This window comes from Salvelinus sp. IW2-2015, linkage group LG4p (genome assembly GCF_002910315.2).
Source record: "Salvelinus sp. IW2-2015 linkage group LG4p, ASM291031v2, whole genome shotgun sequence".
Lineage (NCBI taxonomy): Eukaryota > Metazoa > Chordata > Actinopteri > Salmoniformes > Salmonidae > Salvelinus > Salvelinus sp. IW2-2015.
The window spans coordinates 22,133,107-22,148,495 of NC_036841.1; the positions used below are offsets into that span (position 1 = coordinate 22,133,107).

Genomic DNA, 15,389 nt, shown 5'->3' on the forward strand with positions numbered 1-15,389 from the left:
TTTTTAAATATCGGTATTGTTTTTTTTGGCAAGGAAAATATTGGATATCGGTATCGGCAACAAATGGCATATCAGTGCATCACTGACTTCACACAAATCCAAGATAAGGTATATATCTTTCATGAGGTTGTGTTTTCTTAATACTGGATGAACTTTTACTACCCATGTTTTCCTTTTAATAAAAACAATTATTTTAACCGGAAATCATCATCCTCCATCCTCCCCAGACACCGACTACACCCTGAGTGAATGGTTTAATTAAAAAACAGATGAGGGGGCAGTCTAAAGCCATGCAGTGGGAATCTGTGGCTAAAACGAAGTGCTCATTTAGTTTAGAAGTCTAGTCTACTACATTGGTGCTAGCTAGTGTCTTTCCCTTTCTCTTCATTGTCCATGTATGTTATCCATGAATTCATCTGCTGCTCTTTTACTGGGGGCCGTGAACATTTCCACACCAGGTGTTTCTCATCCTTTCACCAATAAATTACAGCAAATGACCGTTAGCCCAGACTTCAAATCAGCCCAACATTTACCACTATAATTACTTGACAACTATGGCTGTCCGCGCCTCAACTCTCCTTACGGGAAATTATAGGCCAAACACATCTCACTTTTAGGATCTTATCTTTCAACACTCTTATATCCTCGTAATACACCATATACAGTGCATTTGGAAAGAATGCAGACCCATTACCTTCTTCCACATGTCGTTACGTTACAGCCTTATTCTATAGTTGATTACATCTATTTTTTTCTCTCCTCATCAATCTCCACACAATACCCCGTAATGACGAAGCAAAAATAGTTTTTTTTTTTTTTATATCACATTTACATAAGTATTCAGACCCTTCACTCAGTACTTTGTTGAAGCACCTTTGGCAGCGATTACAGCCTGGAATCGTCTTGTGTATGACACTACAAGCTTGACACACCTGTATTTGGGGAGTTTCTCCAATTCTTCTCTCCAGATCCTCTCAAGCTCTGTCAGTGTCACACCAGCTCCCGCTCTTCCCCGCGCCAGGCTCCCCAGCATTGCGCACTCCTGCCACCATCATTACGCACACTTGCCTTTCCTCCGTCACGCGCATCAGCGATAATGGACTCAGCTGGACTCAATCACCTGTTTATTACTTCCCCTATATTTGTCAGTTCCCCACTGTTGCATTGATTGTTGTTTGTCATTGTGTATCCGTGTGCTGACGCTGTTTCTGTCTTGCTCTTTGTCTGTTCCTAATTAAATGTCAATACCCTGTACCTGCTTCTCGTCTCCGGCGTTGGTCCTTACAGTCAGTTTCGATGGGGAGCGTCGCTGCACAGCTATTTTCAGGTCTCTCCAGAGATGTTTGATCGGGTTCACGTCTGGGCTCTGGCTGGGGCACTCAAGGACATTCAGAGACTTGTCCAGAAGCCACTCCTACGTTGTCTTGGCTGTGTGCTTACCCATGCCCAAACTGGACTCGTGCGTGCATCCGTGTGAGCCATTGTGTGCAAATTTATTTTGTCCCCCCACACGCAGGTTGAAATATCAAAACAAACATTGAACCAATTATATTAATTTGGGTGGCAGGTCCAAAAGCATTAAACATTTATGGCAATTTAGCTAGCTAGCAGTTGCTAGCCAATTTGTCTTATTTAGCTAGCTCTAGCTAATTTGTCCTGGGATATAAACATTGAGTTGCTATTTTACCTGAAATGCACAAGGTCCTCTACTTCGACAATTAATCCACACATAAAGCGGTCAACCGAATCGTTTCTAGTCATCTCTCCTCCTTCCAGGCTTTTTCTTCTTTGGACTTTATATGGCGATTGGCAACTAACTTTCATAATAAGGTGAATTACCACAACCGACCTCAGTTCATCTTTCAATCACCCACGTGGGTATAACCAATGAGGAGACGGCACGTGGGTATATGCTTCTAAAAAGCCAATGAGGAGATGGGAGAAGCAGGACTTGCATCGCATTCTGTGTCACGAATAAAACTGACTTAAATTTTAGCACTTTGCAAAGCAGACGCTCGTTGGTGCGCACGAGCAGTTTGGGGGCAATGATTGAATAACATGTACAGTTGAAGTTGGAAGTATACATACACCTTAGCCAAATAAATTTAAACTCAGTTTTTCACAATTCCTGTGATTTAATCCTAGTAAAAATTCCCTGACTAGGTAAAGTTAGGATCACCACTTTATTTTAAGAATGTGAAATGTCAGAACATTAGTAGAGAATGATTTATTTCAGCTTTTATTTATTTAATCACATTCCCAGTGGTTCAGAAGTTTACATGCACTCAATTAGTATTTGGTAGAATTGCCTTTAAATTGTTTAACTTGGGTCAAACGTTTTGGGTAGCCTTCCACAAGCATCCAACAATAAATTGGGTGAATTTTGTCCCATTCCTCCTGACAGAGCTGGTGGAACTGAGTCAGGTTTGTACGCCTCCTTGCTCGCACACGCTTTTTCAGTTCTGCCCACAAATTTTCTATAGGATTGAGGTCAGGGCTTTGTGATGGCCACTTCAATACCTTGACTTTGTTGTCCTTTAGCCATTTGCCACAACTTTGGAAGTATGCTTGGGGTCATTGTCCATTTGGAAGACCCATTTGCGACAAAGCTTTAACTTCCTGACGGATGTCTTGAGATGTTGCTTCAATATATCCACATCATTTTCCCTCCTAATGATGCCATCTATTTTGTGAAGTGTACCAGTCCCTCCTGCAGCAAAGCACCCCCACAACATGATGCTGCCACCCCCGTGCTTCACGGTTGGGATGGTGTTCTTCTGCTTGCAAGCCTCTCCTTTTTCCTCCAAACATAGCGATGGTCATTATGGCCAAACAGTTCTATTTTTGTTTCATCAGACCAGAGGATATTTCTCCAAAAAGTCCGAAATTTGTCCCTATGTGCAGTTGCAAACCGTAGTATGGCGGTAGAGATACTCTTAATGATCGGCTATGAAAAGCCAACTGACATTTACTCCTGAGGTGGTGACTTGCTGCACCCTGGACAACTACTGTGATTATTATTATTTGACCATGCTGGTCATTTATGAACATTTGAACATCTTGGCCATGTTCTGTTATAATCTCCACCCGGCACAGCCAGAAGAGGACTGGCCACCCCTCATAGCCTGGTTCCTCTCTAGGTTTCTTCCTAGGTTTTGGCCTTTCTAGGGAGTTTTTCCTAGCCACCGTGCTTCTACACCTGCATTCTACACCTGCATTGCTTGCTGTTTGGGGTTTTAGGCTGGGTTTCTGTACAGCACTTTGAGATATCAGCTGATGTACGAAGGGCTATATAAATACATTTGATTTGATTTATGGCGGTTTTGGAGCAGTGGCTTCTTCCTTGCTGAGCGGCCTTTCAGGTTATGTCGATATAGGACTCGTTTTACTGTGGATATAGATACTATTGTACCGGTTTCCTCCAGCATCTTCACAAGGTCCTTTGCTGTTGTTCTGGGATTGATTTGCAATTTTCACACCACAGTAGACAGAACGCGTCTCCTTCCTGAGCGGTATGACGGCTGCGAGGTCCCATGGTGTTTATACTTGCGTACTATTGTTTGTACAGATGAACGTGGTACCTTCAGCCGTTTGGAAATTGCTCCCAAGGATGAACCAGACTTGTGGAGGTCTACAATTGTTTTTCTGAGGTCTTGGCTGATTTCTTTTGATTTTCCTATGATGTCAAGCACAGAGGCACTGAGTTTGAAGGTAGGCCTTGAAATACATCCACAGGTACACCTCCAATTGACTCAAATTATGTCAATTAGCCTATCAGAAGCTTCTAAAGCCATGACATAATTTCCTGGAATTTTCCAAGATGGTTAAAGGAACAGTCAACTTAGTGTATGTAAACTTCTGACCCACTGGAATTGTGATAAACTGACTTATAAGTGAAATAATCTGTCTGAAAACAATTGTTGTAAAAATTACTTGTGTCAAGCACAATGCTGTCCTAACCGATTTACCAAAACTATAGTTTGTTTACAAGAAATTTGTGGAGTGGTTGAAAAACAAGTTAATGACTCCAACCTAAGTGTATGTCAATTTCCGACTTCAACTGTATGTGTACATTATTTTGCACAGCTCGCGCACGCGACGTCTCCGGTGTGGTCAGCGTGTTAAACAGGGTCGTTGTCCAATTGGAAGGTGAACCTTCACCCCAGATTGAGGTCCTTAGCACTCTGGAGCAGGTTTTCATCAAATATCTCTTATAACTTTCCTCCATTCATCTTTCCCTCGATCCTGACCAGTCTCCCAGTCCCTGCCGCTCAAAAACATCCCAAGAGCATGATGCTGCCACCACCATGCTTCACCGTAGGGGATGGTATTGGCCTGGTGATGAGCGGTGCCTGGTTTCCTCCAGACGTGACGCTTGGAATTCAGGCCAAAGCGTTCAATCTTGGTTTCATCAGACCAGAGAATCTTGTTTCTCATGGTCTGAGAGTCCTTTAGGTGCCTTTTGACAAACTCCAAGCAGGCTGTCGTGTGCCTTTCACTGAGGAGTGACTTCCGTCTGGCCACTCTACCATAAAGGCCTGATTGATGGAGTGCTTCAGAGATGGTTGTCCTTCTGGAAGGTTCTCCCATCCCCACAGAGGAACTCTGGAGCTCTGTCAGAGTGACCATCGGGTTCTTGGTCACCTCCCTGACCAAGGCCCTTCTGACCCGGATACTCAGTTTGGCCGGGCGGCCAGCTCTAGGAAGAGTCTTGGTGGTTCCAAACTTCTTCCATTTAAGAATGATGGAAGCCACTGTTCTTGGAGACCTTTAATGCAGCAGACATTTTTTGGTACCCTTTCCCAGATCTGTGCCTCAAAACAATCCTCAGAGCTCTACAGACAATTCTTTCGTCCTCATGGCTTGGTTTTTGCTCTGACATGCACTGTCAACTTTGGGACCTTATATAGACAGGTGTGTGCCTTTCCAAACCATGTCCAGTCGATTGAATTTACCACAGGTGGACTCCAATCAAGTTGTAGAAACATCTCAATGGAAACAGGATGCACCCGAGCTCAATTATGAGTCTCATAGCAAAGGGTCTGAATACTTATGTACTGTACATAAGCTATTTCTACTTTTTATTTTTTTATCCATTAGCAAAAATGTCTAAATACCTGTTTCGCTTTGTCATTATGGCTATTGTGTGTAGATGGATGAGGGGAAAAAATAATTGAATCCATTTTAGAACAAGGCTGCAACGTAACAAAATGTGGAAAAAGTGAAGGGGTCTGAATACTTTCCGAATGCACGGTACATTTCATCTGACTTTGCTTATTCTTTAACTCTCAACATGTGAGTAATAAAAAGCTAAGCTATGTGGGAACTGGGAAGGATGTTTTAATGCATTTTCAGCTATTGTTCAGTCTAATTTGATGTCCCGGCATCTAAGGATGGGTTGAGCCTCATTAGTATAGGCCTACGTAGGCCTTTGCAATGTAACGCATACCTGATCTCTGCTGCTCATACAGCAGATCTATCAGAGTTCAGAAGCATCCTCCATGTGGTGGAGAGTACACTCTTAGAAAAAAAGGTTCCAAAAGGGTTCTTCGGCTGTCCCCATAGGAGAACCCTTTTTGATTTTAGGTAAAACCCTTTTTGATTTTAGGTAAAACCCTTTTTGATTTTAGGTAAAAACCCTTTTTGATTTTAGGTAAAACCCTTTTTGATTTTAGGTAAAACCATTTTTGATTTTAGGTAAAACCCTCTGTGGAAAGAGTTCTACCTGGAAATAAAAAAGGGGTTTAAATTGAACCATTGAAAGGGTTCTTATGGGTACAGCCGAAGAACCCTTTTAGGTTCTAGATAGCACCTATTCTTTCTAAGAGTGTATTTTACCAGCTTAATCGCAAATTCAAAGCCTACAAACAGTGTAATTAGGAGATAGATGGTGCGGGCACGCTAATCCATTTAAGCCAAATTAATGCATGACATTAAGAAGAGCCACGTTTAATGTGAACTTGAAGTAGTGCAGAAAACAGTATAGGCTAGGCTCATCAGGGCAACAACAATTTAGTCCTCATTTTCCATGATTAATATGGTTGAACTATTGCACTGATAGCACTGTCCATCTGTCTGTGCTGTCAGTGTATGGTTAGAGTTTACATAGCATGTTAAGACTTCAAAAGTGGTCTTAAAATGAGTTTTACACCATCTGTTTTGAATATCTAGCTACCTGACTCAATCCCAAATTAATGGAAACGATGGGCACTAATTTCATCATTTCAGACACTTCATTTCATAGTTCAGATGGTACCTATCTTTCACATTCATTTGGAATTGAGGGTGCACCATGTTGTGCATGGGTGCACCATGTTGTGTATGGTGCACACAACATGGTGCACCCATGCACCATACACAACATGGTGCATGGGTGCGTCCCCCGTGGATGGTGGTTGTGATTTAGCTTTACCCATATTCTATAGACATGGCATGACATTATCTCAACATTAGATTTTAGAGTGAAGTTTCTCTTGTTTGCCATAATAATCGTAAAGCCATGGCAATGTCTTCCTTGCATTCTTTAGATAAAGTCTGACTCAAAGCCCTATGCATGCATATCCACATAGGCTGCCTACATGACACTTTCAAGAAAAAATGATTTAGTACTTAAGCGCAATATGAAATGGAGGAGTAATACGACTATAAGGCTAGCAAATTAACTTCGTTTTCCGCTGGAAATCACATTTCCTGTAGCCGTGGCAAACCTAGCCTTACCTTGCAGCCTACCGACTTTTCTGAGACTGTCAAGCTCATCCGTGTGGTACCTGAGAAATGAATCAAATCTCATATCTACCAGACTACTACCAAGTCCTGCCACCTTTCTCTGTCAATCATCACTCGATTTGTCACTTTCTCTGAAGCACATCACCCAACCAAGTTTACGCATTTGGCCTGTGAATAAGTAATGCTTTTCAGGGGTTTAAAATATAAAGTAGCTATATGATTATAGTTGTAATGAAATAATATGTACAATTTGAGCCTAATAGCCTATGAGGAGCAACGATTTTCTGAGAAATCAGAAATATGATCTGACCTCCGTCGTTCCGAGGCTTGAAAACCTTGAAATCCAAAGAAAACTCTAAAATACCGTTGATAATAAGGGTTATTCTAAATTGCTCGCACATTTTCAGACATACCTTGACCATCAAATAGGAATTTAGATAGTTGGCTCGCCTGGACAATCCAGTTTACTTCACAGCGCCAAGGAATCCTGCAAGAGACTCAACCTCCGCTCCCATTTTTATTAGTCCCATATCATTGTGTGATTCAGGCAAGCTAGAGAGATGTCTTGCGGTTTTATATTAACTGTCAGTGCTGCGACTAGCTATTCTGATTGGAGGTCGAGACGAGACTCCCCCGAACTTCTTCGCAGAGCACTGAAGTCCGGATAGGTTTCCGCTAGCACCCCTGTCTTTTTCTAATCACTTTTGATGTTAGACACGAACGGTGCGCGCTCTAGTGGCGAGACTGGTGCAAGGACCGACATGCAATTATTCCATTGTTACAGATATACAGAATGTTATGCAATAGAGCCCCACAGTGGAAGTGTCATAATACCCATAGAACCTAGCGGTCAAACACGGAAATGGTTCCAATTGTTCACCCACCATTCATTTTTCACATTGGGCATTAAAATAAAGGCTGTGTTTCATGTAGGCTTTGATAACCATGTAAATCTCTCTCGGACAAGGTGACTTATATCAATATATTTGGCTTCATTTACTCTCAGATTCGAAAATGCTAATTCGTATCAAAGTAGACATAATGCAAACTCTACAAATCCCTGCAAGCTCCTGCACATCATCTCTAGCTGGCACCTTTGCTAACAGGTATTATGTCAAGTTTAAACTTGCACAAGACTTCACAGAATTGTCCATTTATAGAAATGTAGACATTTCTTAAATACTACATTTAGCTAACATTAGATAGTTAATCCAGAGAGAGTTATCTTTACCTTGATTCAGCAGTCTCATCCAGATCATCATGGCATTTGTAGTTCTTTGTGATAGCCTCATTCTCAGATAATTAGCGTTTCATTTTTGGTGGGGAAATACAGGCATATATTTTGATAAGTCACCTTCTTCTAGAGAGATTTACACGGTTATCAAAACTTCACGCCAGGGTAAGCCTACATGAAACAACCCTTATTTGAAGTGCTTCTAAAATCCCCTATGGGAAAAATGAATGGCGGAAAAACAATTGGAACCATTTCCCTGTTTGACGCTAGTTTTTATGGGTATTATGACTCATACTGTGGTATTCTATATGACATCTGTTTTTACTCAACATGATGGGGTTCTACTTTAGGAAACATAGCCCTTTTGGCTAAAGGACATTTTGAATATTTTTGCGCTTGCACACCTTAGGGAAAATGTGGCTGTTGATGAAATGTGAAACCCCAAATAGCCTACTGTATCTATTATCTATCTAGAAACACTAGAATGCCTAAGAGAATTTAACAATGTTACGTAGTCTAACTCTCAAGATGGCATTTAGGAAATCTAAGTAATAAAAGGCAACATATTTAGTTTGGTTAATGGCAAATGTCCCCAATAAATGCAGACTAATGGATTCCATGCTTTTAGTTCTTTATATCTACTGCAGCCTCAATGTGGTGATGAAGGCCATTCATAGCAACTAACAAATGGTTGATGTAGACATAAACAGCAACAGGGGCACTGGGTGTTAACAAAGCTTTAAGAGGAAGAGAAGGCCAATATTGCTGCACAATATTGGGCGTGACACTGTTCATCTGTGGGTTCTGGGCTACATTAATTGTTTTCACAGTATGACAGAGAGTGGGCCCCAACACACACACGCACACAGATGAAGAGGCAGGTATGAAAAACACTGAAGTGGAGAGAGAAAACAATACAATGTCTTTTCAACTGTGGGCTTCCCTCTCTTTTCTTTTCACAGAAGTGGTCCTCTTGTCAACAGCTGAAGTCGAGATTAGAAGGTTGCCACAAACAGTTTGTGTACTAGATCAATTTGTATGCAGAATTTGTTTCAAGGATGAATAATTTGCTGACTGTGTCCTCAGAAAACAGGCAGTAACAGTCCTAAAATATCCCTTCCCCATCTGTCACCTATTTGGCAGTAAATGACTGGACAAGTTAGAATAGTTCCATAGAGAACCGTGTGATTTTGGAATCCTGTTAATTTATTAGGTGATATTCAGAGAATGAGCCCCTTGTGTAGCTAATTATGTTATCAGAATCTGTATGGATGGGGATGCTTGTTACAGATGATAAAAAGTTACTCCAGCTGAGGAATGGGGCTGGAGAAATGTAACCACCACCAGAACTATGGACTGATGGTCGATGAAATTGACATGATGGTTTGAAACATACTTTGAAGCTGTATATTGATGTTGTGCAAAAAAATAAGGATTTTGGCTCAATCTATTGAATGTTAGAATGTTTGAGTCAAAATGACTGCTCATTGGCTCAAATGGGGTCCCTCGAGGACCCACAAATGTTATATTAGTATTTTCCATGAAGTAAGACAGACCATGCATGTAGTTCCAACTTTTCTTTTTAATTAACAAAGGCTGCATTTGTAGAGTTCCATAAAGAAAGATGCCCTTTAACACATATCAAGTAAAACATTAACATTTCTCAGTGAAAAATAGGTGTGTGGAAATTCAGTTGCATTTTCATGGTCGGTTCAGGGGGGGGGGTTTGACCATCACAAGAGTTGGTATGCATTCAGCTTCAGGTGCAAATGACAGGGAGGGTAAATACATTCACTCTACGGGATATAACATGTGCTTAGTACCAATGGTTTGTCTCTAAAACAGTCCATCGTTAGTACTCCATTCTTCATAAACTACTGCTAGAGAGGGAGTGTGACTTAAAACCACAGCGCTATAAATAGATGCATGTATTAGGTCAATTCAGACAGACTATTGTTTTAAATGTATTTCTCCCTCAACTCAGTGTGCAGAAAAGGCTTTTTGTGGTGCAGAGTGCTCACCAGCAGGGGAGAGGGCACAAGAAGAACAAAACCAAAATAAATCACAGAAACTTGGATATGTCTATTAAAAAAGAACAGTACATCATAAAAAAAACTAGTGGCCACCAGTTGCAAGTTTATGCATTACACACTATTCACACTTGTACATAGAAAATCAAAGGAGTCTGCCCACTTTTCAAACAGGTTTATGAGGCAGCTATTCTTCTGTAATGGACTTTCTATGATCACTGGCCTTTTGCATACCTGACGTGTGCAGACTCACTAACACTATTGTATTGCGAGCACAGCAGATGCTTGGGGAGAGAGCAGACTTGAATGGTTGCTAGGCACTGCCTTTCTTTACTTCCATTACACGGTAGATTTGATCTCTCCACACAGAATTCTCATATCCAGTATAGTATATGAACAGTCCTAGTATAAAGAGGAAGTTGTGTGAAGATGTTCTGAGCAGCTGCCGTGTGTTTGGCACCTTCCTCGGTGCCAGGGACCTCCAATGGAGGTAGGTTGACTGAACCCGTGGCAGGCATGGGTAAAAGGGCATATCAAATCTCTATGTACATAAAAATGGTTGTGCTCTTTGAGAGGCAGGGCATCCAATGGCGTTGTCTCGCTGACTGACCCCCTCACTCTCTCACTGTGCTCTCACACACACTTAGGTAAACAAAATAACAAAATCACATGCACAACATACACATTTTTTACACTCTTGCAAACATCAATTTACAAGGAAATTAGCTACAGTTATTCATGTATGAACATAAAAAAGCTTGTTTCTGTATTATTTAGCGAAAATGAAACTTAAGGTAACTACTCAAGTAATTTGACTGTTTGTCTTGATTCACCCTGGAGAGGGGGGTGCCCCCTTGGTTAACTGATCCGGAACCCCTCCTCCCCAAATGCCAATGCTGGTCACCGCTAAAAGTTCCAGAGGCAAAGAAAACATCAATTTTAGTCTGATTCTCTGTCACCCACAGGCTTCTTCTTACCATAGTATTCTAAAAGCCCACCAGTGGTGTGGAGATGTGTAGAGACTGGATGTGTCATACGACCCCTCACCCTATTTCCACGGCAACACTTATTCAGAGAGCATGCGAGCAGGTTGCCCAGTAATGAGGGAGAGCTGTGGCAGGGCGAGTGGTGTTGCAGGCTGAGGAGAGTGAGACCCCCCCCATCCCTTTAACCCACTTGAGCTACAGCTCGCAGCCTTCACACTTCTCTTACCTAAAGTGTTCCCCCCCCACTTTTCACAATAAAGTGCTTCAGCTAACAAATGAACAAAAAGATCTAATTACAAATCTACAGATTCCTTTGCTCTTCAGGATTCCTTCCATGTGTGTAACAACGGTGTGTGTGTGTATTCTTGTATTGTAAAGTGTGTGTTTGGGCGTTTGAGTGTGTGTGTATTTGTTACAGTGTTGGCCAGACTGCCTGCCTTTAAGTTGACTAATCTCATATACTCCTTCCTTCCACTTCAATACTAAAGACGATGTCAGACGGCATCACATCATCCTTCTTCTTCTATCCCAAACCAATAAATAATCACAACAGCATTAATAACACAGAGTAAAAACCTTTACATTATTATAATAACTGTGATTTGCATTAAAAGGTTGTCTTTTTCATCGGTGTATAAGTCTCTGGGTTGTCATTGTCCTCATGTCAATCTCTTTCTTCTGGTACAAAATAATTAAAAAATCCTGCAAGTCAGAAACAAAAAGCTGGGTAGTTTGTTTGATCTGGTGGTGTGTGTCCTCATCCCACTCTCTTCAAGGAGTCAGTTGACAGACAGCATGCGAGAAGATGCCTGCGTCTTGTTCATGTCCTGTGAATGTCTCAATTGCAGGATCATTGGATCATCTTTGGTAGTGAATGTGTGCATCATCTCTCGTGCACTTCAGCGGTCAGTCTGCGATGCCAAAGAAGGTTTAATACTATCTGTCGTGTTGCTGTTTGCTTAAACTCAGAAAAGGATAAAGAATCTGAAAGGTGCTTGGACTGCTACGTGAGTGAACATTGGGGTTCTGTGCTTGTTCTCAAGGTTCTATGGTTAGGTTAGAGAGTGGTCCCTCTGGGCAGAGAAGGAGGGCAAGGAGGTCACAGCTGCCCCTGGTGTGTGTGTGTGGTCTGCTACTCGTACAGTGTGACGGTGCAGTAGCAGAGGGCAGAGATTCTCCGGTCCACACTGGCCTTGTCTGTTGAGGAGACACAAACACAGTCAGATCACAGTCACTGGAGCGGCTGTTCCATGTCACAATGCCTTGGCTGCCATGCCACACACTGTCAAAGCACCATAGTGCACTCTAAACATAATCTGATTGAAGCCTCATCTGAATGCAGCTCAGAGATAGACTAAGTGGTTGAAGCAAACCTGTGAGTGCCGGTTACCATTATGATAAGAGGTCAAAGGGATTGTTCTCAAGAGACTCTAGTTAACACACTTGACTGTCCATATTAATATCCATGTCCACTACACCAGAGTCTCTGATACACTACAATGTGATAAGCTAGTCTGGTCTCTGACAGAGCCTGTTGGGGGAGTCTAGCCTGGTTGTCAGATGGATTTGTGCCTTTGGCCATACATGACATATCAATGGTGTGGCAGAAACAGACTGGTATCCAATCTATAGTTGAGGACGATGGGTGGATACTTACACTTGGCCACATTTTCAATGTCTGCAGGGTCCTGGAGGATCTTGGACAGGCCATCTAGCAGCATGGCAGCCTTGTTGTAGCGGTAGGCTATGTCCTCCGTCTGCTGAAACATCTCATCCAGAGCTGCAGACTGCACCGTTTCCACAGCGTGGTTATAGATGAGTTTCTCTGCGGTCACGCTGTTGATCTCGTCTACAAAGCGCTGCTTGTCGGAGAAGAAGTGGTTCAGCTTGTCTGTGAGCCGCCGACACAGGGAGATGCAGCTCTTGTAACGCTCGTTCAGACTCTTCACCACTGAGGGAGGGGAGAGAAAGCTAGTTATGCTCAAAATAAACTAAAATAATAATATCTAAGTATTATACATGCATCTGGATACTATTGATATTTTAAGTTAGTATGCTGTTTAAAAAAATAAAAATAAACTTCCATAAATACTATAGTGTAATGGCACTGTTACCGGTCTGGGGACTTCTGTCTTACCCTGCTTGACTGCGCTGGAGGGGTTGAGCTTGGCTGATTTAATCTGGGCCTTGGCCAGGTGGAGGGAGGAGGCCAGGAGCTGGGCAGCCTTCATGTACAGCACCAGCTGCTCCACCTGCCTGTAGAGGGCAGTACAGCACACATTACTAACCTATACATCTTACTTCTTTCCATGGCTTTCCTTTCTAAAAAAAAACACATTTTCTTTCACATTTAAAAAAATTGTGATGAAACAACAATGTTTTTTGTGCATCACTATGACGAAATGCAACAGGTTTGGGTCCGAACTAAAACCAAAATACATTCAGTTAAACTGACCCTCCCCTCCCCGCATATTTGATCTCTCCCTTACCCCCACTCCTTGCTGAGCTGGCTGATCTGGTCCACTACCACACTCTCCTGAGGGGGGTAGAGGGAGGCAGCCGATATACCCAAGTCTGCCCCTCCTGCTCGCACCGCTGCGATATCCAGGACACAATCAGTGAAGGACAGCATCATCCGTAGGTGCATCAGAGTGTCTGTGTGCTCTCGCTGTAGTCAATACAGGTCAGATGTTCATAAAGACATGTGCAAATAAAATGACACACACGCACACACACACACACACACACACACACACACACACACACACACACACACACACACACACACACACACACACACACACACACACACACACACACACAGGAGGTCCCCTCTTTCACCTCCATGAGTGTCTCCTCAGGTAGCTCTGGGGCCTCGAAGGTGATGAATCCATCCAGGCTGGGGGGAGAGGTACCGTAGGGGACATAGCGTAGGCTGCTGGGACCTGCCTCTGCCCCCCCTTGGGGAGGGGTCCCAATTGCCATGCCTGGAGGAGAGCCCACATACACTCGCCCACTGGTGGAGCACAGGGAGCCTGCCGAACTGTTGGAGCCCACTGAGAGCGAGAGAAGGCGAGAGGGATATAACTTTATTGTTCATGTGAGTCATTATGTAGACCTATCACTTTGGCATAATTTGATTGCTCTTTTCATTGGTTGAATTTGACTTCTAGAGAATTTCAGATTTTAAGATACAATTTTTTATTTATTTCCTAGAACAATGTTCAGTCCACGGAGACAGACTATTATTGAATGTACCCACTAAGATGGACAGCACAAGGAGAGGGAGAGAGATTGCCCACTAAATTGCAGTTATGTACCTCAGGACTGGCATTGGAACCACTACCCCTGAGTGAGCGCTTCACTCCAAGTAGGCAACATTGAGTGGTCATAGAAATTAGCGTTAGCAGGTTACCTCGGAGGGTGTAGCCTTGGGAAGAGGGGTTTAGCAAATGGTTAGCCTAGCAGGTTAGCCGCTGACGCAATGAGCGGTCTCACCTGAGGTGGTTCGCGGCCGGGTGCCCAGGTGGCTGCAGGTAGGGGGGGTGCTGCTGTTGGGGGGCGAGCCCACGGTGAAGAGAACGGTCCGGGGACTCGCCGCCCCGCCCTGAAGCTGAGCCAGCCCAAACGGTCCTGCCGGGGCTAGGGAGGGAGGGGGCGGTCATTCACACTAAGCCAATCAAGCTCTCACAGGAAGTGCCTGTCAGAGCAGCCAATCCAAGCAGTTCATGCAGGGCGAGAAGCCATGAAGCAAAAAGACTGGTGAGTCTTTTGTATTTGTGTTGTTCTTGGGACAATGACAAGTGTCATCTACTAAACCATTGTTGTACAGGTCAGTCTACTAGCTAGGTTATTTCTTACTAAACTCCAGCTGTTTTCTAATTAACGGTACAAACATCTGTTCCATTAATTATACCGGTGAGGACAAACTAGGACAGTGTGTGTGTCAGTGTGTGTTTATTTACCTGTATCCATTGGCCGCTCTGTGTTGAGGCTGTCCGTGCTTCCCTGGTAGGGCTGTCCCCCTAGAGTGATTCTGATTGGCTGTTCAGACAGACGGCCAGTACTGACAGACCTGGGGAGAGAAATACATGCAGAACACATTGAGATGAGCAAGAGATACACTATATATACAAAAGTGTGTGGACACCGCTTCAAATTAGTGTATTCGGCTATTTCAGCCACACCCGTTGCTGAAAGGTTTATAAAATCGAGCACACAGCCATGCAATCTCCATAGCCAAACATTGGCCGTAGAATGGCCTTACTGAAGAGCTCAGTGACTTTCGATGTGGCACCGTCATAGGATGCCACCTTTCCAACAAGTCAGTTTGTCAAATTCCTGCCCTGCTAGAGCTCCCCTGGTCAACTGTAAGTTCTGTAATTGTGAAGTGGAAATGTCTGGGAGCAACAA

The 15,389-nt window shown here is 43.1% G+C and overlaps 2 protein-coding genes across 4 annotated transcripts in view; both read right to left on the bottom strand.

The window, feature by feature from the left end:
• Positions 1-7,375, bottom strand: part of LOC111960705 (tsukushi) — a 295,864-nt gene extending 288,489 nt beyond the window's left edge. For all 3 annotated transcript variants that reach the window (XR_011475577.1, XR_011475574.1, XM_023982874.3), the window contains exon 1: positions 7,140-7,375. Coding sequence is in view for 1 of the 3 variants with exons in the window: in XM_023982874.3 (XP_023838642.1) it covers positions 7,140-7,148 (9 nt within the window). In the remaining 2 variants the exon portion in view is untranslated. The remainder of the gene's footprint in view (positions 1-7,139) is intronic.
• A 2,147-nt stretch (positions 7,376-9,522) lies between these two features.
• Positions 9,523-15,389, bottom strand: part of LOC111960706 (serine/threonine-protein kinase ULK2-like) — a 78,318-nt gene continuing 72,451 nt past the window's right edge. The window contains 7 exon segments of the mRNA XM_070438920.1: positions 9,523-12,173; positions 12,634-12,927; positions 13,114-13,232; positions 13,466-13,644; positions 13,818-14,032; positions 14,475-14,618; positions 14,942-15,051. Coding sequence (XP_070295021.1) covers positions 12,109-12,173; positions 12,634-12,927; positions 13,114-13,232; positions 13,466-13,644; positions 13,818-14,032; positions 14,475-14,618; positions 14,942-15,051 — 1,126 coding nt within the window. The 3' untranslated portion in view covers positions 9,523-12,108.